We start from the raw sequence: 19845 nt of genomic DNA, 5'->3' as shown, positions 1-19845 counted from the left end.
CCTTGGAAGGCTGGAGAGGTTTGTAAAGTTAAAGGTACCTAACAAAGCATGAGTCTCACATAGTAGTTGAAGAATGTACATGAAGGAATCTGCGCTTGCGTTTACTGTTTATTGATTATACACATCTGAACTGAGTGTATCTGGACTAGTTAGGAGCACCAGGCTAAAACTAGGCTTTTGTGCACTATAGGTTAATGTTGATTGTATTTACGATCAGCTGCTTAAAAACTACCCTCATCATTTCCAGAAAGAGAGCTGTTGTGCCTTAAGAGCACCCTACAATGTGGGGGGCATCAAATTAAAAACAGAGTCTAAATACAAACCAGTCACCTTGGCTAGTGGTCTTTTATGTTGGCCCCTGCCGAGCAGAATCCCTCTCATCCTAACCCAGGCCCAGGGAGGTGAAAATGGAAAACATCTGGGTGGCTTTTGATGGCCGTGGTTCCCTGCCCACATGCGTGCCACTGTCCATCTGGCACTTCATCCATGCGTCCCGCCTTCCTTGTGTGAAGTGGCAGAACAAACCCTTGCGGAAGGGATGCCTGCCAGCCCACTTCTAGCCTCGTGAAGAAAACACGATGCCTTCTCCGAGTCAGAACCAAGTATCCAAATATACATAGTCAAACAGGATGTTCATTGGCTGGAGTTGTACAAGCTCACTTCAGTGTCTCCATTTCCACAGTAACTCAATTTCGTACATCCAGTTCATGGTGGAACTCTTGACCACATGACTCAGCAACGCAGAATTCCCTACAGAGAAATGTTTAATTCTAACATGCATTAAGTAGCAGTAACCACATGAATCAGGCGGGGGGGGGGGTGGATTTCATATTCATATATAGTGGCTTATTGCACAGTACATGTTTCGTCCTGAAACATATTCACAGTATTTCCCAGTTTTAAGCAATTGCTTTGTAGTCGACAGGGCCTGAGGCACAATTAAAGCTCCTAGAGGCCCACACTCTCAAGGATGGAAGCCTGAGGCTTCTTCTTCCTCCAAAGTGGCCTTGGAGAGGGAGTTCAGTTGCTAATCTGTGGCAACTGCCTTTGTAATACTGGTTTTACACTTCTACAGGAAGACAGATTGTGGGGGGGGGAAGGGAATGGGATTTGAGAATTGCCTAGCAGTTCAAGTATGGATATGTGCTTTTTCAAGTTGGATTCATAACCCCTATAAAAGCAGAGGTATACTGAGGGGTTCATCTTTCCCCAGAAAGAGAACTTGTGTTCTCCCAAAGAATTACAATAAAATGGGGGGGGGGGCTAATATACAATTTACATTTTTTTTTTTTGCAGGGTTCTGACATGGTTCAGGGCTCTTACTGGTTCTGTAGCTGCATTCAGCAGTGATGGATATGTCAACCAGAGCAGAAACCCAACAGCAAGAGAATCACAAAGACACTAGCAAGAATTATGGTACTACTGCAAAGTGCAGGGAGAGTGTTCACATACTTTAACACTTGCCCATGTAAAAATCTCCCTGCAGCCAGGATCTGAGCATAGCAGAAAGACAGACAGCACATTTTCTCTGATATGCTAATGTAGGTACATGCAAGAAGATTTTGCACATGGGGTACCCGTTCAAACATAAACACTTCCCATTCTAGTTTCAAGTAGGACCAATCAGGTAATTCTCACAGTTGTGCATTCCACCTTTCCAGGTGCTACAGCAACAAAGCTAACTAATAACTTCCACCTTTTAGAAGTCCCAGAGCCGTGTCACATATTGAATCCAGCATTCCAGCTCCTTTGCCTTCAAATGCAAGCCCCCTTTCCGTTATCAGTTGTACTTTGCTATTTTCCATTCGTATCCTTGTGCTGTGAAAGTGGCAGGTAGTTCTCTGCTTAATCATTAGGTGTATTAAGCAAAAGAGCTAGGCTGGCAGAATCTGTTTGGATGATCAAAATAGATTTCATCATCAGAACAGCAGCACCTCCTCATTGCATGGAATCATTGACAACATGCAGTTTGAAAAAGTTTCTTAATGCTTGGAGGGGTTGAAGATCCCAAGTTTTGTTGCTCTGTCTCCCTGCTGCCTCCTCTCCCAGTTAAGGAGCTTGTCCTGAAGCACATCCTGGTTCATTATTCCACCTCTTCTGCATCAGACAATCCTAAAGCTTTTTCCTGGAAATGAAGAGAAAGCAAAGTCAGTGACACACACAATTCTGGAGGGTCTGGGGCTCACAGCAAGAGCCTTCCCAGTACCAAGTGCAACCTGCACTCTTGAGTATACAATGGGTACAGTGGCCCACCTTATCTGAGAACCGAACCTCCACAGATTTGAATATTCGCAGGTGCTGCCCCCATGGCTGGAGGACCTCTCAGACGTTACTGAAGGACACTTCCAGTTTTTGGGTGACTCCCCATGGATTTCATTATCCACGGAATTTGGTATTCACAGTGGTCTGGGAATGGCTGCCCCATGGATACAGGTCAGGAGAGAGATCTTGGGTTCCTTGTGGACAGCTGGATTAAAGTATCGACCCAATGTGCAGCAGCAGTGAAGAGGGCTAATTCCATGCTTGGGATCATTAGGAAAGGCACTGAGAATAAGACAGCTGATATTGTAATGTCATTGTACAAATCGATGGTTAGGCGACACCTAGAGTATTGTGTCCAGTTCTGGTCGCCACATCTCAAAAAGGACATAGTGGAAATGGAAAAGGTGCAAAAGAGAGCGACTAAGACGATTGCTGGGCTGGGGCACCTTCCTTATGAGGAAAGGCTACGGCGTTTGGGCCTCTTCAGCCTAGAAAAGAGACGCCTGAGGGGGGACATGACTGAGACATACAAAATTATGCAGGGGATGGACAGAGTGGATAGGGAGACACTCTTTTCCCTCTCACATAACACCAGAACCAGGAGACATCCACTAAAATTGAGTGTTGGGAGAGTTAGAACAGACAGGAAAAAAATATTTCCTTACCCAGCTTGTAATTAGTTTGTGGAACTCTTTGCCACAGGAAGTAGTGATGGCATCTGGCCTGGATGCCTTTAAGAGGGGATTGGACAAATTTCTGGAGGAGAAATTCATTATGGGTTACAAGTCATAGTAGGTATGTGCAAGCTCTTGGTTTTAGAGGAAGGTTGCCTCCGATTGCCAGATGCAAGGGAGGGAACTAGGCCGCAGATTGTGTCTGCTGTCTTGTGTGCACCCTGAGGCATTGGTGGGCCACTGTGAGATTCAGGAAGCTGGACTAGGTAGGCCTTTGGCCTGATCCAGCAGGGCTCTTCTTATGTTCTTATATTGTATACTCAGCCCACTGTATATGACCCGCCAAACTGGCTGTTGTTGCCAGTGACCTCCTTTCCAAACATACAGTCTACACTTCCTCAGCAGACATTCAAGAAGGCAGTAATGTGTTCTTTAACCCCAGTCTTAAGTCTTGACTTTCAAATCTCAACTCCTTGTCCGAATTCTAAAATCTAGTCCTGGGTCTCCAGTTTTTGAGTCTCAAGTCTCAGAGCCAATTTTAAAGAAAAAACAGAACGTAGTGGTGAGGTGGGGGAGGGGAGTTGTAAACTTCTCCTTGCTGGCAGGCACTTCTGGGTGCCTTCTTCTGCCCTGCTGAGTGGTGGTGATCCGTGCCAAGCAGCCTAGAGCCACTTCCTGCCTGCCATGGTGATTTTGCTGCAGCCGGTGGCCCAAGGCTGCCTGAGGCACTTGGATGGCCACTGCTCAGCTGGGCAGCAGGAGAAGGCACCCAGAAGCGCTTGCTCCCACCATCCAGCTGATGGGCAGCAATTTTTAAAAAGGTAAGCAAGAAAACACACACACAGCAACTTAGACATGAAAATTGCTTTGAGTCCCAAGCTATGGCCTCTCGCTCCCGAGTCAGTGATTGACAGGACTTAAATTGGACTTGAGAACAACTTGCAAGACTCAAGTCCACGCTTGAGCTGGCACTTTTTCATGAACCTGATTTTAATTGGTGATCCATTGGAGTCTGATTTGTTTTGTAGTTTTAGTGTTTCAGGTTTTAATATTATAATATTGTTTTAATCTTTTATTATATTCTTGTGTTCCTTTTCATTAGGTGCCCCGTCGGGTGGTAGAAAGATGAGGTAGAAATACATTTAATAATTATACACCCCTGCTAGAGGGTCAGCCAGGGGTTCTTTTTGGAGGGGTGAGGCACAGCTCCTAAGCTAGCTCAAGATAACGAAGGGCCATTGATCAGAAGGGGAGGTTGCCTCGCTGTGGAGCATCTGTGTTTCATCCCTCTCAACAGTCTTGCAAATTTGGACTCTCCGCTTCAGCATAATTTCATTTGCAAGCACACATCTTCCTGAATTAAGCTTCATTGCCCAGTGGCCAGAGCATCTGGACAGTCTTTTCAAAGTCCTCTCCAGAAAGTCTCTCCCATCAATGCCCCAAGCATGGGTGCTGACCCCATCCTGCTATAACTTTTGTCCCTTCAAGAATCTCTCCAATTGGGGGTGCAATTAAGCCTTTGCACCCCTTGTGGCAGGGCACACCTTAGTTCAATCAAGTCCAGGGAACTCCTGGCTGCACACCCAGGAGATGCTCCAGATGTCCTTATCTGTCCAGGCATGTTTTTGCATTCTTTGTCCAGTCCGGAAGCAAAACTTGGGTGTTTTTCTTTCCCGAGAGCATCCACATTGCCCATCCTGGCTGTCTCTCTTCAACAGAGAGAGACTTTCATTCTGTTTCAGGGAGGTTCTTCCCCACCTGGAAAGCCTCCAGCAGCAGTAGTTGCCTTCAGCCCTGGAGTCATCACTTCCCCTGCCAACCACTATTTTCTGTTTGAAACTCTGTATCAGGCTTACTGTTATCCTAGTTGGAGTCCCTTTGAGGATGTGCACTCCACTGTCCGGTCAACAGCCCCACATTCGCTGCACCCCAGCCTTGCTGGTTACTGAACACAAATTCATCCAACTTGGGCTTAATTCTGGGCTGGGTATAAACCTGGACGAGATAGCCTGTTTGCACGTACGATAGACGTGTGGGTGTGGGAGGGAAAGAGATAGACTGCAGAATTGGGAAGACTCCAGTTTTTATGCCTGCCCACAACTGTCAAAATGGGGGAATTGTCAAACCTAGCCAGCCACACTCCATGACTGCATCACAACTCACAAGTCTCTAATAACCAGCACACAGCTCTCCAGAACACAAAGAATTGCTTTTCTTAGTGCAACAGGCTTCCTAGCTTAGGGCCACTGGTGTGTGAACACTTCCTTCCAAAGTTCACAGCACATTTTCTCTGAAAAAGAGAACAACAGAACAGAAAAAGAGATTCCCAGAGCACCTCTTCATGTTGTGGCTAGTGACAAGGCTGGGGGTCCTGGATACACCCTTATCTAAGCTGTTTGCTGCTAAAAGGAACTCTCTTGCTTTTCTTCCAGCCTGTGAGAGGCACAATGCTGTGGCATAGCTAGAGATGACACCTAAAGCATTCCGGCATGGGGGCCGTAACATCAGTTGAGTGTTTACAGATGAACCTGATTCAGAAAGTAGACAAAAAGAAAACTAAAACAAGAGAAGTAAACTCGCTTACCCATCCACCTTGGCTGTGGATCCATGGGCTGAAGTTCTCCTTGAGATATTTCATCCCAAAGCCCAGCACGAGGTTCATGGGGTGACTGTCCACAGCAGTGAGCCTGGCTATGACCTCCATTGCAAAAGCCACTCTGGTGCTCTGCACGTCAACCTCAGAACCCGTGGCAGAGTCCAGGAGAGCTTCCTCTAGGAAGTGATCAGCGACTTTCCCAAAGAACGTGTAGGACATCAGTTCCGAGAAGCTCTGAGAAAAAGTCTTATCCTTCTGCATCTGGAAATTCATATGAGACGTTTGTCAGTGGGGGACAAAGAGGGAGAATACCCCTCCCCCTCCCCAAGATCATCCAGGGGATTTCACAGTTGAGAAAGAAGCTGAACACTTATTTCAGATCCAACAATCTGTGCATGCAGCAAGTTTGGCCAAATTTCCCCCTTACACAATCACACATCCAAGAGATGACAGATTAAATAATTGGAGTTTGCAAACCCACTGAAACCAGCAGTAAGTGTACATGGTTTAGGGCCCCATCCTATCCTTTCAGCTCCGGTGTAGCCACAGTGCAGCCCCGTGGTAAGGGAACCCATGTTCCCATACCTTGAGATGGCCCCAGTGACTGCCCCTCCACCAAAGGATGCAGCATACATCCACTGGCACAACTGCAACAGCACTGGAAAATTGGATGGGATTGGGCTGTAATTCACATTTACACCACTAGTGACTTTTTGCAGTCATATTCTGATGTGAATGCAATTCTAGGAAATGCTTTCAAAGAGCAAAAAATAAAACAAAATAAAAAATCCCCTCCCCCAATCCCCACTCTGAAAAATCCATTACGGGTTACAAGCCATGATGTGCATGTGCAACCTCCTGATTTTAGAAATGGGCTATGTCAGAATGCCAGATGCAAGGGAGGGCACCTGGATGCAGGTCTCTTGTTACCTGGTGTGCTCCCTGGGACATTTGGTGTGCTGCTGTGAGATACAGGAAGCTGGACTAGATGGGCCTCTGGCCTGATCCAGTGGGGCTGTTCTTATGTTCTTAACTACAATTCCCAGGAAGCCTTGCAGGTCTCTTGCTACCTGGTGTGCTCCCTGGGGCATTTGGTGGGCCGCTGTGAGATACAGGAAGCTGGACTAGATGGGCCTATGGCCTGATCCAGTGGGGCTGTTCTTATGTTCTTATGCTCATAGGATTCCACCATGACAAAATCCCATTATTTTGACTAACTTATGTATTGCAATGATGTATTTCAGGGATGGCCCAACTGCTGTATTTTCAGAGGGAAGAGGCATACTATTCTCCAGACTGTATTTCAGGAGCTGGAAATGAATTTTGCCCAAAGTGACTCCTCCCCCTTTACTATCACCGGGTCCCATAATAAAGGTGGTCCCAAGTTGTATAAAGGGCTTCTCAGAGAATACTCTTGCACAACCAAGGTATAACATATGAAATACCAAAGTGAGATGCAACTCTTACAACTCCAAAAAAGCTTATTTTTTCCAATGAATGAAACTGTAAGTAAACCTGTTGCTCTAACCTTGACCAAATATTTAGCAGCTGCCAGGAGCCACATAAACGAACTTGAGGTAGGCCTGATCCAGCCCCCAGAGTACCTGATCTATTTGAATTCAAGCTCTACAGTTCTGAAAAGCTTAAAATGTGCATCTCCCTTACAAGGCATTAATTGTTCTAAAGAGTGTCTAAAACCGTTGATCTAGAAAAGATAGCACTGCTGTGTGTCAAAAAAATGATACTATATCATCAAAATGAAGGAAAGCGATGGAAGTTTCTGCAGTATGTGCTTTAGAATTTGCTGCCTATAAAAATGTAGGTCAGAGTATAACAACAGAACCTCCCCCCCAACTGGTTACCTTATTGTTTAGTTCATCACCGGAATTTCTTAACAACATAACTATTGCGTCAATTATCTGTTCTTCCTTATCTAGCAAAAACACAAGGGAAACAAGTTAATGATCAACCATTTTCAATGTTTTTCAGTGCTTTTTTTATACAGGACCCTGCCCTATATAAATCTGGAGAACTGGCCCTCCCATTCCAATTCCCTGAAGAAAGCCTGCAAATGTTTGATTATCCCACCAGAAATGTGCAAGAGCAGTCAATGTTAGTGTCAAGTCACAAGTTCTACCCTTGGGAAAGACCCAAGATACCTGGTCAGCAGGCCAGCAGATCTAGAATATGTACCAGGATCCTCTACCATGCCCAGGACTTCCATGGCAAACACACAGCAGACAGATCAATGCAGCAACGGTTCACAAAGATAAAACGTTCAAAGCATAGCAATAAACTGTAGAACCAGTTAGACCACTTAGGCAAAGCAGGGTACCATTGCTGTGGTCATCCTCAGAGTCCAGTTTGCTGGACCATCCACCATCTTCTTCCAGACCATCAGGATGTTCCAAAGCTCTGAATTCTCCACTTTGAAAATGGACCCGAGGATGATTATTATTAACTATTTCAGCCAGCCTGTCTGCCACAAGAGCAATAATTGCATCATCTGTGGAAAAGGGAGAGAATTCCACTAATAAAATTCATTTATTTCAGAGAATGCCTTCTGCAGGTATGACAGAATTTGCTTAAGCATCACAGGAGCCCATGTAAGGTCAGTTGTTACACCAGGAATAAAAGCACAGCTGCCAGGTTTATCACCAACTTTGACCCCAATTCAGAGGGACAGTAGAAAAACTGCCACATAGCTCTGGCACCTTCCAGGTTTCCTCTGTGAGTAAGAACATAAGAACAGCCCCACTGGATCAGGCCATAGGCCCATCTAGTCCAGCTTCCTGTATCTCAAAGCGGCCCATCAAATGCCCCAGGGAGCACGCCAGATAACAAGAGACCTCATCCTGGTGCCCTCCCTTGCATCTGGCATTCTGACATAACCCATTTCTAAAATCAGGAGGTTGCGTATACACATCATGTACAGAAAGAGTAGCAATGGCAGAGTACGTGCTTTGCATACGCAACAACCCCATGAGGTAGGCAAGGTGGAGAGATGGTGACTGGCTGAAGGCCACCCAGGAAGCTTTATGGTTGAGTGGAGATTTGAACTTGAGTGTTCCAGGTCTGTGTCCAACTCCTGAACCATTACACCAGAGGTTCTCAAACTGGGGAGTCACAATGCACCAGCCTGAGGAGCTCTGCCTTTGCCCCTTTAAAGGGCGGGAAGGGGGCAATGCAGGGATGTGATCCCCAGAATCAGGCCACTGCCAGGGACAACAGGGACTTTGCTGTACTAGCTACCAGCAGTAGCAGTCTCCTGGGGGTGTGGGAAGCTCCTCTGCAGGGTTGTGATCAGTATTAAAGATTTTCCAATCTTTATTCTTAGATTTTCCAAAACCTACATTTAGGCTTCCGCAGGGCTCCCCACACCCCTGGGAGGCTATTGCTGCTGGGTGCTGGGTGCAATGAAGCCCATCGCCCTTGGCAGCAGCACAATCCTGGGGATCAGGTCACTACTTTCCCCCCACTCCTGCAAAGACTTACTGCAGCTCCCAAACTCCTGGACAGTTTGGGATCCACTGCACTACACAATGATATCTTTGATTAGTTCTTTCCTTCTAAATTAAATTGCAGCTGTTGTAGGGCTTGGGTAAACCTCCCTGGGCAAGCCATTGTAAGCCTGATAAGCAGGCTGTAAATCAGCCTCCAAGAAGTTAATAAGATACAGAATCATGCAGGAAAAAACATTAAGCCCACCTTGTGTTGCTGATGAATCAGTGCATGTACTTCCAACGCCCACAGGACCATTTGGAGCCCCTGTCTTCCAGGGTTCAGCTTGTCCCCTTAGGCAGGCAGGAACCAATTTCCGTTTCCACTTGGATTTCTTCTTCTTTTTCTTCTTCTTCTCCACCTCCTGAGGAGGTGAGCCTTGCTTCGATTTTCCTTCACTTGCCGGGCTGATCCCTTGCATTTCCTCTTTGCCTGATGATCCCTTCAGGCTTTTCTGTTCACTTTCTAAAAGTTGCCCATATTTGCTGCTGGACAGTTGGCGCTGGGCATAGGCCCGAAACACCCGGTATTCTATGCTGCTCCTGTCCACATCTTCCAAAGGGATTTCTTCCAGACTGGCAGAATTAAACAAATTCATGTTCCACCTGCAAAGATAATCAACCATCATTAATGTTTTCCATACTGACCAGAAATCCCTTTTATCAAAGCCAAAAAGATGTCTGGAATTTTCTGGGTCCAGATGCAAGGCCAAGATGCTCAGTTCTGCATCACATTACTACAAACTGGGGGGGAAAAAAATCAGACCCCTTTGGTACTTTTAGTATCTTTTGGCTGATCTAAGCAAACAGCAATGTTGCTTCCCTTTTCCCTGCCAGTTTCTGTTTCTTTTCCCTTTTCCCTGGCAGTTTCTGTTTCTTTTCTAAGCCCTGAAGTGCCTCAAATACAAAATACAAAAACAACAATATTGAAACACACAATAAAAAAAACTATGAATTTTTTTATGAAAAAACTATAACATTCTCAATATTTCACTTTGCAGACTAAGAGCTGATTAATGCAAGGGTGGCCCATCCCTTAGGCCAGTGATCTCCAGTGTTCTTCTTCCTTCAGCACGCTGACCTCCGTGGCCATCTCTATGGTCTTCATCTCTTGTGATGTCACTTCCAGGAGATTCTTCTGGTTTGGTGGCTCTCTTTTAAGGCAACTGTCTGTAGTAATAAATTATCTGTCCCTTTTCCTCTGCAGACAGTTGACCCAGAAACAGAGCCACATAACCCAGTTTTTTCACTGATTTTCAACTGCTGTGCTCCAAACTTCTGCAGCACACCAGTGGATAGTGGGAACGTGAGAAGGCAGAGGATTCTGAGTGCCCCTCACCCTGAGTCTGCTGCCACCCCAGACTCCTTCCAGCCCACCATGAATGCAAGCTGCACTGATTCACTTTCTACCAGCTCAGAGTGAGCAGAAAGTGGATAGTAGCCTCTTTGCCTTGCTCCTAGAGCAGGTTCTTCAAATGTGGAACTGCAGGACTCCGGGTTTGATTTACAGGGACGGTGCAAAAAAGGTGTACTTTCCTTCATGCAGTCCCTTGAAATCAAACCAGAAGTCCCAGGCTTGTACAACAAAAGAAACCATGTAAGGAGCTTATAAGAGGGGGTGGACCCCAGGCAGGACTAGGCAGCATTCTGGGTCTTGCTGCCCCTGGCTTAGTGGTACAAGAGGGGCACCCTGGTCATGTATCACTTGGACTGAGGTTGTGATGTGCCCCATGTTTCTGACATATGACATGCCTCATAGCTATCACTTCTTTTTAGAGTGGCCCATTTTCTTTTTCTACCAGGTCTCCCCCATCTTTTACACACAAGGTAGAAATTCAAGTATTCTTATCAAACCTATCACTCTATTTTTAAAAAAATCTAATTTCAGTGCAAACAAACAGACCAGCTGCCTGATTCTTAAAGTGAAACTGACAAGCAAGTGATAATTCATCTGGTAGAAAAGGAAGTGATATGGTAAAAGCTCTCTCTCTCTCTCTCACTCTCTCTCTCTCTCACACACACACATCTTTCAGCAAACTTTTCTAGATTTGAGAGGGGGGATCAAGAGTCTGATGGCCTTTGAAGAAGAAAGTTGCTCTTCAGACAAGCCGTGGGAGTTTTGAGAACTGAAACCTGTCTGAGAAACTTAGGTACAGTATTTCAGGATCTTTCAGAACTATTTTAATTTAATATATTCGTCTAGCCATGGGAAGACACCCAGCAGCAAAAAACCCCCATCCACACTTCAGGGCAGGTTAGACACGTGACAGTTTGCATTTCAGCACAGAGTTTTTTTCCACTTGGGAAATACAAGAGAGAGGAAAACTCTCTTGCTCTACAGAGAGGAAAACAGCCCTGATTTCCCCCTCTGCTCAGCTAAAAGTGACCTTTCCGCGACTGTGTAAGCTCAAGGCAATTCTCCTGCTAGTAACTCTGTTGCAAAGCCAATGTATCCAAAGCTTCTGATACTTACCTTTGCCTGATGTCGCACAAGCAGCCCCCAAACGCGGGTCTGGCTGGTGGGTGGGTGTCTGATCCAAACGCTGCCTTCTTTCTCACACCCAGATTCCAGCTGCCCCTACTCCAGCTTTCCGCCCCACCGCTGTATAGCAGCTGCTCTGGGTCACTTTCACTTCCTCCTTGCAACTTCACTGAGTTGAGAGGTCGGAGGGTGGAGTCCGCAGCTGCGGCAGAGGCGCCTGGATCTAGCCTCCAAGTCTAGCACCCTTCCAAGCAGAGCCATGTGGGGGATTAGGCTGCTGGAACCAAATGGCCCGGGGGGCTCTCCGTGCTGGAAAACGATGCAGCAGCTCTTGGGTGGGTCATCTTGGCAGTGTGGGGAAGAGCTTTGAACACTGAAAAAAATGTTCCAAACCTGCTCTGAGATCCAGCAACATCTCATCTCCCTCCCCCTAAAAAAAGGGGGGGTCCATAAGGGTCCCACCAGGGGGTGACCAAGGGAACCACATCTCCCCCTGGGGGCCACATTTCCCCTTGGGGGGCCAAAGTAACCCCTGCTAATTGGGTAAGAGGCACTTTTTCAAGTGGGTGCTCCTTTTTTTAGCGGGGGGGGGGAGTAACTGGCCCACCTCACCCCAGCAGTGTCTGTTGTAGTGACTGTCTGCTGGGGTTCTTTCGCATCTTTTTAGAGTGTGAGCCCTTTAGGGACAGGGAGCCAGTAGTCATTTGATTTTTTCTCTGTAAACTGCTTTGTAAACTTTTAGTTGAAAAGTGATATATAAATACTGTCATCAATAATAATAATAATAATAATAATAATAATAATAATAATAATAATAATAATAATATGCCCATACCAGTGTTGTAGCTAGAAGGGGTGCAAAGCACTACATTTTGCAGGTGCCTGAATGTGCTGCGCAAGGGGCCTGGTCCCCTCCCCTTTGGAGCCATTCTGGGCAGGGGGTGCAAAAGCATATTCAGGCACCTGCAAAATGTAGCGCTTTGCAGCTGCAGTGAGACTCCCTGCAAAACTTAGTGCTTTCCCCCCCCCCCCCGCCTTTGCTACTGGTTCATATACTTTAACTGCTTTTTAACAGAGATACATAGTAAGATCCAAACACTGTATCCACTTTTGTCCCAGCAAAATGCAGGCAGCATCAACCCCAGTCCTGCAGCAGCCTTAATCCCTGCTCTAAGTTCGAAATGAGTTCTCTTCTAGGAGAAAAGAGCCCCCTCTCTCTGCATTCAAGACCATTCCAGGATTCTTTCTCCTGCAAGCCAAGCTGACTTCTTTTTTCCTTGCAGTGATTAACAGGGATTCACCTTTCTTTAGAGCTACAGTGACACCTAGTGGGCAAAAAAAGTCAGAGCAGGAATCTAACCCTAGTTTGGGGGATTTCAGGTACCAACACTCAGGTTTTGCACCAGAAGGAGTCTTTATGCAATAACTGCTCTTAATCAACTTTTTTTCTTTTTGCAATTTAATCTGAAATATAGTTTCTTGGTCGGAGAATCTCTCTGAAAGTGGTCCTCCTTCTCATCTCACTGACATCTTCTATCCTGCACAGAAAGATCTTTTTGATAATGAATTCTGAAATGGAAGTGAAGGGTGTCCCTATTGCACTATCCACTAATAAAAATAAAAATAATACAGGTATTTATATACCACCTTTCTTGGTCATCAGATTTCTCCTCAGACTTTAATTCAAGGTGATTTACATAGGCATAAGAACATAAGAACAGCCCCACTGGATCAGGCCATAGGCCCATCTAGTCCAGCTTCCTGTATCTCACAGCGGCCCACCAAATGCCCCAGGGAGCACACCAGATAACAAGAGACCTCATCCTGGTGCCCTCCTTTGCACCTGGCATTCTGACATAACCCATTTCTAAAATCAGGAGGTTGAGCATATCATGGCTTGTACCCCGTAATGGATTTTTTCTCCAGAAACTTGTCCAATCCTCTTTTAAAGGCATCCAGGCCAGTCGCCATCACCACATCCTGTGGCAAAGAGTTCCACAGACAAGCCACACGCTGAGTAAGAAATATTTTCTTTTGTCTGTTCTAACTCTCCCAACACTCAATTTTAGCGGATGTCCCCTGGTTCTGGTGTTATGTGAGAGTGTAAAGAGCATCTCCCTATCCACTCTGTCCATCCCCTGCATAATTTTGTATGTCTCAGTCATGTCCCCCCTCAGGTGCCTCTTTTCTAGGCTGAAGAGGCCCAAATGCCATAGCCTTTCCTTGTAGCCCCAGCCCCGTAATCATCTTAGTCGCTCTCTTTTGCACCTTTTCCATTTCCACTATGTCTTCTTTGAGATGCAGCGACCAGAACTGGACACAATACTCCAGGTGTGGCCTTACCATAGATTTGTACAACGGCATTATAATATCAGCCGTTTTGTTCTCAATACCTTTCCTAAGGATCCCAAGCATAGAATTGGCCTTCTTCACTGCCGCCGCACATTGGGTCGACACTTTCATCCACCTGTCCACCACCACCCCAAGATCTCTTTCCTGATCTGTCACAGACAGCTCAGAACCCATTAGCCTATATGTGAAGTTTTGATTTTTTGCCCCAATGTGCATGACTTTGCACTTACTGACATTGAAGCGCATCTGCCATTTTGTTGCCCATTCTGCAAGTCTGGAGAGATCCTTCTGGAGCTCCTCACAATCACTTCTGGTCTTCACCACTCGGAAAAGTTTGGTGTCATCTGCAAACTTTGCAACCTCACTGCTCAACCCTGTCTCCAGGTCATTTATGAAGAGGTTGAAAAGCACTGGTCCCAGGACAGATCCTTGGGGCACACCGCTTTTCACTTCTCTCCATTGTGAAAATTGCCCATTGACACCCACTCTCTGCTTCCTGGGCTTCAACCAGTTCTCATTCCATGAGAGGACCTGTCCTCTAATTCCCTGACTGTGGAGTTTTTTCAGTAGCCTTTGGTGAGGGACCGTGTTGAACGCCTTCTGAAAGTCCAGATATATAATGTCCACGGGTTGTCCCGCATCCACATGCCTGTTGACCTTTTCAAAGAATTCTATAAGGTTCGTGAGGCAAGACTTACCCTTACAGAAGCCATGCTGACTCTCCCTCAGCAAGGCCTGTTCGTCTATGTGTTTTGAGATCCTATCTTTGATGAGGCATTCCACCATCTTACCCGGTATAGATGTTAGGCTGACCGGCCTATAGTTTCCCGGGTCCCCCCTCTTTCCCTTTTTAAAAATAGGCGTGACATTTGCTACCCTCCAATCTTCTGGCAGGCTGTTCTAAATCCCCATAGGGATTTTTACAATTGAAGAAAGGTTCTATCTTTCAAGAACCACAACATTTCAGATGGATCTTTCTGATCTGGTATCATATTCTGGCCTCCAGTTTCCTCCCACACAAGCTAACAAGCAGCTCCTTCATCTCTCACTAGTTGCTCCTGCTCGACCAAATCCCTTGTGAGGGATGGCCCCAGGTGTTAGGCTGCTGGGAGATCCAGCTCCCTTGAGTATTTTGCATGAGAAGGTTCTCCAGGCTTGGGCAAGGTGACCTGCCCCACACTTTCCAACTTAGAGGTTTTATTTCTGGGGCATTCAAACCAGATGCTGGTTCAAAGTCCTGGTGAGCCCAGGTTCTAATTACCCCTTTTCTTGGTTTGGCTCAAAGACAAAAGTCGACAACTGCTGTTTCATATGTTCCCAAGCAGGATTCTCATAACACATTTACCTCTGAGTAACTCCTATTGAAATGATGGGTTTTCATTTTGGGTGGATGCGTACAGGATCCTGATTTGCTTCTCTAGTCCAGCAAGTCTGGATAAAATAATAATGCGAAAACCTTGGGCACAAGTGAATATTGTACTGCTTCATTATAATATTGATTGATACCGCATATAAGCAACTTTGGAAAACTGCCTTGCTAAAAAACTGTAGGGAAATGTTTTAAATAAATGAGACTCAATTCTTAATTAATCTGTAAGAGCTAATTAAGTCATCTTTAGACTGAAACAAACTGCAGCCATGTATGCCTTCCTCATAGGAAGGAACGTTCTTTGCCCTTTTACACAGTACCAAAGCCAGGGGACATTTGATAAAACTGAGTATTGGGAAAGTTAGGACAAAAGAAAATTTCTTTACCCAGCTGTAATTAGTGTGTGGAACTCCTTGCCACAGAATGTGGTGATGGCATCTGGCCTGTATGCCTTGAAAAGGGGATTGGACAAATTTCTGGAGGAAAAATCCATTACAGGTTACAAGCCATGATGTGTCTGTGCAACCTCCTGATTTTAGAAATGGGTTATGTCAGAATGCCACATGCAAGGGAGGGCACCAGGATGCAGGTCTCTTGTTGTCTTGTGTGCTCCCTGGGGCAACTGGGGGACCACTGAGAGATATAGGAAGCTGGACTAGATGGGGCTTTGACCTGACCCAGCATTGTTCTTCTTACGTTCTCATTTCCCCCTGTGCAATATAGCAGTTCTGGTGTTGGAATTAGACCTGGAGGATTCAGTTTCAAATCCCTGCTCAGCCACAAACCTTCCTGGGTGACCTTGAGTCAGTTACTGCTCTCAGCCTCACCTACCTCACAGGGCTGTTGTGAGGACAAAAGGAAGGAAGGAACTGCTCTGAGGATAGGCAGGATAAAGTTGTGAAAAAGAGAATAATGATCCTGTCTGAGAAAAGAGTTCTGTTTCACATTATGAACCTTTAAGTCAATATATTTAAAAGCTGTTTCAAACATCTAATCTTCCATGTTCCATTTTTGTACTAGTTGCAGTTAGTGCATTTACTACTCAGTGACTCTTTTCAGCATATAGTTGGGCTAGCCAAAGAATGAATCATTGAGCTGGAGGGGGAATTTGTAGGCCAGCAATTTTCAGTGTTTTTCTTCTCCAGGCACACTGACCTCTATGGTCTTCTCTATGGTCATCGACACTTGTGATGTCACTTCCAGCTTCCCGGAGACTCTTCTGAATTCTGCAGCTCTGTTCCTAGGATAACTGCCTGTAGTAACCAGTTGTCTGTCTCTAGTGCTGGCAAAGATAGAGGGTCAGAGACAGAAGGTGTAGTCAGGGCCAGGTTGGTGCTGAGTAGCAGGTCAGCCAGAAAGTCTGAAGTCCAGAAGGAGGAGTTGTCTTCGTGGCTGGACTGGGACTAGGTGCTAAGGGAATGAGCCCAACAGCTTGTGCGAGGTGTGGTGAGGCAGGACAAGGGAGTCTGTGTGGCTACTTTGACAATTTAGTCAGGTGGCCTTGCATTTTAGAGGGCCTGCGGGTCAACAGATGGGATTCAGGCTGTGTCAAATTACTAGCTTGAGCAGGCAGGGTTGTCCTCTAAAGTGGGCACCAAACCCCAGCCCATGGGCTGGGTCTGTCACAAGAAAAATGTCTTCCCCACACAGTAGTTACTGTTCTGTGCTGCAGCTGCTTATCTTCCCTGCCAATCACCCCCAAAACTCATGCTGGGCAAATGCTTCCACTGCCCATTGTCCCCATGTGCCCAGATTTCCAGACAGAAGCAACTGCCTGGAGCATGTTTCTGGGGATGATCAGCAGGAAAAAATAAGCCACCGTGGCACAGAATGGTAAATGCCGCGTGGTACAGGGAAGACATTTTCAGAACACAGCAGTCCTGCAGTTTGGAGACTTCTACTCTACAGGGCCCCTTTTGCTGTGGGTGTTTACTTGGGCTCCTTATTTATGGAGCAGAGTGTAATTCGTGCAGGAGCTCAGGCACTGGAGAGTGGTTGCACAGAGTCCTGGTTTAAGCCTTGGTTTCCTGCTTCAGGCAGGGGGTTGGACTAGATGGCTTTAAAGGGTCCTTCCAGTTCTGTAATTCTGAGACACACAGGCATGCTGTCTTCATCTCTGCCAGTTTATTCCCGTGAGCTTTCTCTTAGTGTGTTTTGACTATATTTAAGGAATTCTTAAGTATTCTATAACTGGACCACATGCCACATGATGCTCGGTAATTGCATTGTGAATCTCCCTGCTCCTCTAGCAGCTGCTAGGAATGTGGGGTCAGGATACAGAGACTCTCACATTAGGTCCCCTGCCCGTGGGTCATAGCCAGGGTACCTCATCTGATGGAGTCCTGACAATTCTGGTAATGCACTGCCTGGCCACCCTAACTGCAAGTCTCCTAATGCTTGCGGCTGGCTCTCTAGTTAGGTACGCATAGAGCGAGACTCCTATTGTAGTACAGCATCATTGTGGACAATGGCAGCTTTCAGTTTAGAACCGGAAGTTCAGGACATGTCTCGCTCTGCTCATTTTCTTCATGATTTTAACCCTTTAAACAAACACAATGGTTAGTAGAAAAGTCTGATGGTGGTGGTGGTCTACCCGCCAGGTTCAGATTTGGGTAAAAATGTGCAAGGCCTTTCAGTTGTCAACCTCTGTAGCCCTCCTGGCTGCCTTTCCTGGAGTTTTGTGTGATCAGTCATTTACAATTTGGTTCTATATAAAGCCTGCCCAGAAACTTCCTACCCCTCAGGGAAGTGGGGTGTGTGTGTGTGTGTGCATGAAACAATGCTGGCTTTGTTAGATGCACCTGTCGCTCAGCTTCCCCCCTCCCCTTTCCTCTGCTGAACTGTTGAAAAGGACTATTGGGGAAACTCTGAAGGGCTCATCGAGGACCTCAGGCTAGCAAACTGTCTTCTGAAACTGGCTTGGCCTCTGCTGGTGTCCTTGTCCCTGGGAACCCCCGTGAAGAGCCCCTGGGAGATTCTTACACACCAGGATTGGCGGGATTTTTGCAACGGATGTTTTTGGTTATGAATGACTTCTACTGTCTTACACAAGGAGTGTGGTGCTTTGTTCTTTTTGTTAACCCAAAAAATAAGAGTGGGGTGTGACCTCCAGCTGCCAAACACTTGCCTGTGCATATTCACCCATTCACTGGGCCACCCTTAAAAAGAACTAAAGACTGGTATGTCCTTTTTGATCTTGTCGAGGTGGCAGTTGTAACTTTATGTTGAGAATCCATGCAGGGTGCCTCAGGCCCTAGTCAGGTCAGGAGCAGTTGCCCTTGTTCTCGTGTCTGCCCCATTCAGTGGCGTAGCTAGAGGGGGTGCAAAGCACTATGTTTTGCAGGGAGCCTCACTGCAGCACAATTTTGCAAGGAGCTTCACCATGGCATGCAAGTGGCCCCTCTCCCTCCCCTTTCATGCCATTCTGGGTGCAGAGAGCAAAACAGAGGCATTCACCTCTTCTCTGAGTCTCCTCTGGCATTCACCTCAATTTTGCTCCTCCCACCTCGAATGGCTTTGCAGTTTGCACCCCCTCTAGCTATGCCACTGGTCCCATTCACAGACAGTGATGTCACACTGGATATGTGGGGGAGCAGAGCAGAGCTTTCCTCTCTGCAGTCCATTGAAAGAATGTATTTTTCTTCTTCAGGGGCTTGTGGAGGGGGGTAGGGTACTAATGAAGACAGTATCTTGACTGTTGGTATATTGCTTAAAGAAAACAGCGTATCCTTCTTTATATTAAAAAATTTATTGAGATGATGCAATTACAAGCGTATAAAAATTATTTGCAACTGACTGGCCCTGAGAAAAGGCATTCTTGCTTGCTTTGTTACATTCATTCAATTCAATCCCTTAACCCCGCACCTCAAAGGAAAAAAAAAGAGCCGTCATCATCAACAACAGACTATAATTTACTTTGGAAAACAAATAAGATTTTTGTTTTTTAAAAAACAGACCGTTGCATTCTTCATGCGCCCGTGGCCGCCAAAGTTGTTCAAAGAAAAGTGGTGAAGAACCGGTGGCGTAGCTGGTAGGGGGGGTGGAGCACCCAATCTTGGAGGTGAGTGGACAAGCGGCCCCTCCCTCCAGAGCCATTCCCGGTGGGGGGAGCAAAACGGAGCCGTTTACGTCTCCGTTTTGCTCCCCCCGCCAGGAATGGCTCCGAAGGGAGGGTCTGCTTGCCTGCTGTGCTGGGGCTCCCTCCCAGACTGGGTACTCCACCCCCCCTCCAGCTATGCCACCATGAAGAACTGCAGCGTTAGCCCTTGTGTGAATTCAGGGTTGCTTGCACTGCTCAGGTTTGCGTGGAGGACTTAAATGATGAGTGTTTAGGGTAGGGATGTTCCCCAGCATTTTAAGACAAGGGTTCCCATTCCTGCTTGAACCTGACATTACTCCTGGCTATTGTTGGCTGCCATAAGGAAGTGTGGATCGTCATGACAACATGTGCAAATGGATTTTACTGTGCATTACAAACTAGAGAGGTGGATGCCCTTTTCATTTACTGTAATGTCCCCATTTGGTCCAAAGGAAGCAAGAACTCAAAATAGAATTCCTGAGAATTAAAACCTCACTGTTTGTTCCAGTTGTCATTTTATCTTGCTCTTCCA

The 19845-nt window shown here is 46.3% G+C and overlaps 1 protein-coding gene across 1 annotated transcript; it reads right to left on the bottom strand.

Moving 5' to 3' along the window:
* BCL2L14 (BCL2 like 14) lies at window positions 1-11659 on the bottom strand. Its single transcript, XM_066632427.1, has 6 exons — window positions 11506-11659; window positions 9241-9638; window positions 7868-8038; window positions 7395-7465; window positions 5521-5793; window positions 1-2125 (listed from the first exon to the last, which is right to left on the bottom strand). Exons 2-6 carry the CDS (start codon window positions 9629-9631, stop codon window positions 2084-2086), a joined length of 948 nt encoding a protein of 315 aa, XP_066488524.1. The 5' UTR covers window positions 9632-9638; window positions 11506-11659; the 3' UTR covers window positions 1-2083.
* Window positions 11660-19845: the final 8186 nt, after the last annotated feature.

Source organism: Tiliqua scincoides, chromosome 6 (assembly GCF_035046505.1).
Source record: "Tiliqua scincoides isolate rTilSci1 chromosome 6, rTilSci1.hap2, whole genome shotgun sequence".
In the NCBI taxonomy this organism is placed as follows: Eukaryota; Metazoa; Chordata; class Lepidosauria; order Squamata; family Scincidae; genus Tiliqua; species Tiliqua scincoides.
The sequence above is the reverse complement of the archived record's forward strand: the minus strand, read 5'-3'. Positions and strand labels throughout refer to the sequence as shown.